A 6,250-nucleotide genomic window follows, 5' to 3' on the forward strand; every position below is an offset into this window, starting at 1 on the left:
ATTTCTGTGTTTCAGGAGCAGCCCACGGAAGAGAACCTGAAGGAAAGTGCCCTGACTGCAAAAAGCGGCAGTGGCGGTGCTGTGGGGAACAGAAGTGATGAGCTGGTGGAGGGCGCCCCATCCGAGGCCATGCTGCGACTCCTACAAAGTGCTTTCAGCAAAAACTCACCCCCAAAGCAATCACCAACGAAGTCTCCAAGTGCAAAGGTCAACATCCCTCATGAAAATTTCTACCAAGCCCTGGAAAAGCTGAACAAACCTCCCCATCTGAAAGACACTGAGGACAGCCTGTATAACGACTACATCGATGTTTTCTATAACACCAAACCTTATAAGCACAGAGACGACCGCCTGCTGCAAGCTCTGGTGGACATTCTGAAGGAGGAAAATTAAAATAAGTCTGTGGTCCTGAGTTGGAAATATTCATGCTTCTTCCCCTTAGATTTTGCCTGTGCCTGAAGTAGTTGTTTTTGTCATTGATTCTTATGCTTATAATATCCTTGGTGATACTTTTCCTTTTTCTCCTCAAACTGGACATTTGAAAGAGATGAGTTCATATAGTAAATCCAACTTCCTGAATGGATCGTAGCTCTTTCAAAGCATCTCTTCTCTGCTGACACAAGTAAAGTGTTTGTTCTTTCTAGAGCCACAGTTCACACTTGGTCCTCAAACCACAGTAGACTGCCTTCTTGGGCCCTCCCATTTCATCTCTCAAAAGAAAAGTCGTAAGCTGGGCAATAGATTAATTTAAAAAGTAATCTGCAAGGAATGAGAGGAAGGAAAGTGTTCTGGTAGCTGTCCTCTGTCTTTGCCCTGTGGTTCTTTGAATTTTGATGCCACAGAAAGCTTTGGAAAGTCTGATGAAAGAGTTCACAATTAGACCCAGACCCTATCTTTTCTATCCCAAAGTACTACTTATTCAGGGCATGACCATCTGGTCATTTGGCGGGGAGGGGGAGCTGGGTTACTTAGATCCATAAACAGGCGTCAGAGTCTGTGTTGCCTGGTTTGAGTGGTGTTGGAACACCCTTTGCCTGGTGTGCTGCATGGCAGGCCTCCATGGGCCTGAAGGAGACTGCAGCTCACCCTCTCTGCTCTAGTCTTCCTCTGTTTCCCTTCTCAAGGCTCTCCTCACTCACCTTAGCCACAAACTATTACTAAACACTGAGAGAATTAATTTACACTATGTTCTTAGAACAAACTTACACTTGAGACTTGGCTAATTCCTGGCCATATATATATTTTTTTTTAGCAATAATAACAGAAAGCCACTCATAACACAGAGAACCAACCTAATAACAGGAAAATATTCATAAGGAAAGAGCCAATAGGAGGTGTTATTTGTTTTTAAAATTATATTCATTAGAATAGTTTTTTCAGGATCTTGGAAACTAAGTGATCGATCATCCCTTGACACTAAAGGCTGTTCCTCGCCCTTACAGCTGAATAGTTTCCAAATTCTCATCAAATTGCTTCCAAGCTTCAGCTCAGAGGACACAAATTAGCAGCCCACAGGTCGCATTTGTTCTTCAGGTAGATTTTGTCTGGCATGTAAAATGTTTTTAAAATGTGAATGATTATTGAAAATATGAGATTTCACATAAAACCTAATTCACAGGCCCATTTTCCCATGTGGCAACAGTTCCTTGGAGCTAAGTAGCAGCTGCCCAGCTAGAGACCTGAAGGCCCGTCCCCAAGGTGCTCTGCTCCATGCTGCTTACAGCAGCCACCTCACTGGTGAGCACTCAATAGGCATTTTATTTTGCCCGTGTTGCACTAAATGAACATGTTCAAAGTGTAAATGCATTAAAAAAATCTTCAATTTCTTTCAGACAGGATCTGAATGATAATAATTATGAGAGCTTTCCATGACTTAATTAATTTATTGGCCCCCAAATGGTATTTTAATCTCCTGAAAGTACTTCTGATACCTAGTTTGACATGTTCATTTCATCTCACCATCCCTGGATGCCCATTTCTTCTAGTTCATTACTGCCAAGCCACTAGCTGCCCATTCTCTCTACGCTCACAAAGGCTCTAGTTACCTGCAGTGGCATGCTCCCATCGGGTGTGCCGTTCACAACTCTTCCATGAAGTCTGAACTTTATCAGGCTGCACATGAACTAGACTAAGAAGAGAACACTAGAGTCTGTCACTTGCACTGGTTTGAAATGTGGTTAGTAAGACAAAATTTCGCCCCCTATTCTACCATACAAATTTGTGCAGAATAAGGGTATTTCCAGAGCAATACCAACGAAGCTTTCGGGATGTTCTCCGAAAGAACTGTAGTATCACATTGTTCTTGGTAGTTTCCCATGCTGTTTGGTATGGAGTGTTAGATAGAGTTTTGAAAATTGCAGCATATCGAAAGTGCTAAAGCTGAAAAGGACCAGGGAGTTATGAGACAAATTTTCAACTAAAAACAAAGCTAAGCCCTGGAGAGCCCAATAAAAATAATAAATGAAAACTCATCCTTTCCTCATTCCTAGCCTAGTGCTAATTGTCTGAAGCTTTCTTTTTCATTCTTCTAACAGTGTCTTTTCCTGGTTAAAACCCCAAACAACTCATTGGACTGTAGCCAAAGGTTCACTCTAGAGAAGTTTTAATGTTTAAATAAAGTCACGTTTGAATGTTTCCAACCTGGAGTACATTGTTCAGACAAAAAAATATTTTTGTCAGTCTTTCTTAGTGCCTGTGTGAATTTTTGTGAAAATGTAAAAGAGAAAAATTATATAATATTTCCCTCAAAATTTTAAACTATATTTTTCTTTACAGGTATTTATAATGTACCACTGCTTTTATCAAACAATTTTAAATGGCATAATAAATTATATTAAAGAACCAAAATTTTCATGAGAATAAGAAAGTTTCATCCAATAAAATATTTTTGGAAAGGCATGTTCTTCTGTCAGTAAAAAAAGGTATAACATGTATGTGTTGTATTAAAGTGACATTTGTCCAATAGCCCAATATAATGTGTCGCTAAGTTTAACATATGTGGTCTTAGCATCCTTAAGGGACTCCCACATTATACATGTGATGTATTAATCAATATATGTGAAATATGCTTATAAATCAGAAGAATAAATGATTTATCACTAAGTCAAAAAGGAAAAAGCTCATGTTTCCAACAAAAATAGGCTCTCCTCTTATTGTGTTTCCCAAATGAACTGTCAAAAAGTAAATGTGAAGGTTTACATTAAGAAGTTAAATCCTTTTTAGAAAAATGTGAAACACAAATTCAAAAGAGTATAAACACCCCTGTGCTCATTGCAACATAATTTACAATTGCCAACATTTGGAAGCAGCCCAAGTGTCCATCAGTCGGTGAGTGGATAAAATAACTATGACAGATTTACACAATGGAATACTACTTGGCCATAAAAAAGCAAATTTTACCATCCAGTATGGATGGACCTAGAGAACATTATGCTAAGTGAAATAAACAAGTCAGAGAAAGACAAGTACCATGTGATTTCACTCACATATGGAATCTAACGAGGAAACTGAACTAACAAGCAAGACAGAGACAGACTCAGAGAGAAGGCTGACAGCTCTGAGGGGGGCAGGGTTAGCCGGTGGAGGGATGGAGCAAAAAGCAAGAAGGACTCGTGGTCATGGACAACAGTGTAGTGACTGGGGGTGGGGAGGGAGTATGAGGGGACAAAATGGTAATGGAAAAAATACAATAAAAATAAATTTAAAAAGAAAAAGGGGCTTCCTTAAAGGCAATTTAAGAATAACTTGAATAGGTATATTTTATTTTTCCTTTCAGCTCAGTCTTTTAATTATTGACAGCATAAAAAGTATGACTGAGCCTAAACTGAAGTGTTGAGGGGAAAAAAAAACCCTAAAGGAACTGACTACAAGTGAGAAAAATGGTTTGCAACAGTTCACTAAACATGACTTTGGTTATAGGCAAGGTTATAGCAGCTAAGCACTAAATCCCAGGAGAGCCCCTCATCAGAAGCCCCTGTTGCCAACGTTGACACCTGCCCTCACGCCCACCTTCCTCTCTTGCTTCAAACCTCCGTCCCTGGACTTCCCACCCACCTTTTCAGAATCTTATCTTCCTACCCAGGGTGGGTGGTTTTCCTCAAACCCTGTTCTTTCTCCTAAGTCATAATTATTCACTCAAACTACTTTTTTTCCAAGCATTCCAGAAAGACTGTTCTAAGCAGCTTTTGTCCTCCACATCTAGCCATTTTCAAAGTCTTCCCACCAGAACGGTTCGAGATATGTCTGTTTTTCCTGAATGCCTGTTTGATAACTGTTGGGTAAACCATGTGCAAGCTGTGAGTACAAACACAAACACACACGTGTTCCAAGGATACATATTAATTCTTAAATACAAATTTAAATCCATAAGGAGAAAGAGTAGTTTTCTAACTGCCTCATAATTTTGCAAGCTTACAGCACTCATAACACACGTGATAACAACTATTCACTGCACCCCCCCTGCCCCTGTGGAAGAGTGTACTTTCCTGGCCCACTGAAGTTGAGTGTGACCCTGTGATTTGCTTTAGTCAGTGCAATATTAGTGGATGCGATGCAAGCAGGGGCATTAAATGTGCTTGCACAGTTTGGCTTGGCTCTTGTTTTCACTGACCCCAGGCTATGTGAGGAGTATGCCCCAGGGAACTACCGCCCCTTCGGCCTGGTTCTAGAACAAACGTATAGGCAGCAGATCCACGTTCTGAACCTAGCCAACTTACCGCGTGAAACAGGGCTGTCCAGGTAAGTTCAGCCTGGATACGCTGAACTTGTTATCTTGCCAGTTTGTGAGAATGAGAACAAATGCGCTGTTAGCACCCGAGTGATGAGGTGTTTTGTTACATAGCCTTACTATGTCAACAAAACTCACTGACACATAAAGTTACATTTTTTTCATTCCTCTACCAATTCCACTCCCTTCAAATTGTGCCTTGGTGAGAGTTTAGAACACAAACAAACAAACAAACAAAAAAATGGAGCCAGTATTTAACCATACACCTCTTAATGTTGATCCCATAGCTAAACAAAGACCCTGCCCAAGCTTTGAAATTTCTATTTTTAAAGGTCTGTCTGAGCTTAGTTCCTCCTGTAAGCAGAGCCTCAGATAATGAACGACTGGCATACAGGCAGGCTACTTAGGAAGTAATAGCACAGAGCAGAAGTGATGATTCACATATGCTCATGAGTAGCATGGAGTAACATGGATCAGCACAAGCCTTAAGAGAGACTAGAATGGGTGTTTCACCTAATGATGGCATTCATAGAAGACAACTCAGAACACACATGCTTTCCTCATTCTCCATCGCTACCCCATCCACAGCCTCGATACTTCCATTAGCTTCTCTCGGAAGTTAGATGCAACCTTAGGGTAAGGGAAGAAAACATATGGGCTGATAGGAAGTTCACACACTTATTAAATGAAAGGCAACTTTTAACAGAAACAAAGTTCTGTTATTTAAAAAAAGAAAGGAAGAAAGAAAAGCCCTTGCTGGTGTGGCTCAGTGGATTGAGTGCCAGCCCGCAAACCAAAGGGTTGCAGGTTCAATGCCCAGTCAGGGCACGTGTCTGGGTTGAGGGCCAGGTCCCCAGCAGGGGGTGTGTAAGAGGCAACCACACACTGATGTTTCTCTCCCTCCCTTCCCCTCTTTCTAAAAATAAATAAATAAAATATTTAAAAATAAATAAATAAAAATTTAAAAAAAATTAGAAATGAAGCAATTTTTGCCTACCTAAGTTTTGGCTTGCACTTTGTACATTTGTATAGTGTGTCGTGCCTGTACACTGTTGTTACACGCAGATAGTCTATAAGCATGACTCTGTCCTCAATGGATAGGCTAGGAGGGGACTACAGCCATCACAAAATGCTTCTGGGATAGTGTAAATTTTGAAGCAAAATTTTTAAGATAAGGGGGATTTGTAATGAAAGAGAAATGTATGGGTTGTTTCAAGTTCTCTTGTCAGAGGGAACTGGAATGAAGAAAGCCCGCCTGAGAGAGCGTATCCATCCCACAGAGCTCCCACGGGTGGAGTGAGCCCAGCTTGTTTGTCTGAACATCCACTCCCTGGCTCCGGCCGTAATTTACCAGCCTTCACTAAGCCCTCCTGATGTGAACGAATGGCCCTAAGGCTGCTGCAAGCTTGTCATAGTGCTATTTTTACTTACAGAGGCGAAACACACATAAGATTTAGGCTTATCAACTCGTTGATATAAATTATATTGTTCCAATCATTAAAGAGGAAAAAAGTTCTGAAAACA

The 6,250-nt window shown here is 40.6% G+C and overlaps 1 protein-coding gene across 1 annotated transcript in view; it reads left to right on the forward strand.

The window, feature by feature from the left end:
* PCSK1 (proprotein convertase subtilisin/kexin type 1) overlaps positions 1–3,102 on the forward strand; it is a 43,260-nt gene extending 40,158 nt beyond the window's left edge. The window contains exon 14 of the mRNA XM_024563511.3: positions 16–3,102. Coding sequence (XP_024419279.2) covers positions 16–393 — 378 coding nt within the window. The 3' untranslated portion in view covers positions 394–3,102. The remainder of the gene's footprint in view (positions 1–15) is intronic.
* Positions 3,103–6,250: the final 3,148 nt, after the last annotated feature.

This window comes from Desmodus rotundus, chromosome 1 (genome assembly GCF_022682495.2).
Source record: "Desmodus rotundus isolate HL8 chromosome 1, HLdesRot8A.1, whole genome shotgun sequence".
In the NCBI taxonomy this organism is placed as follows: domain Eukaryota; kingdom Metazoa; phylum Chordata; class Mammalia; order Chiroptera; family Phyllostomidae; genus Desmodus; species Desmodus rotundus.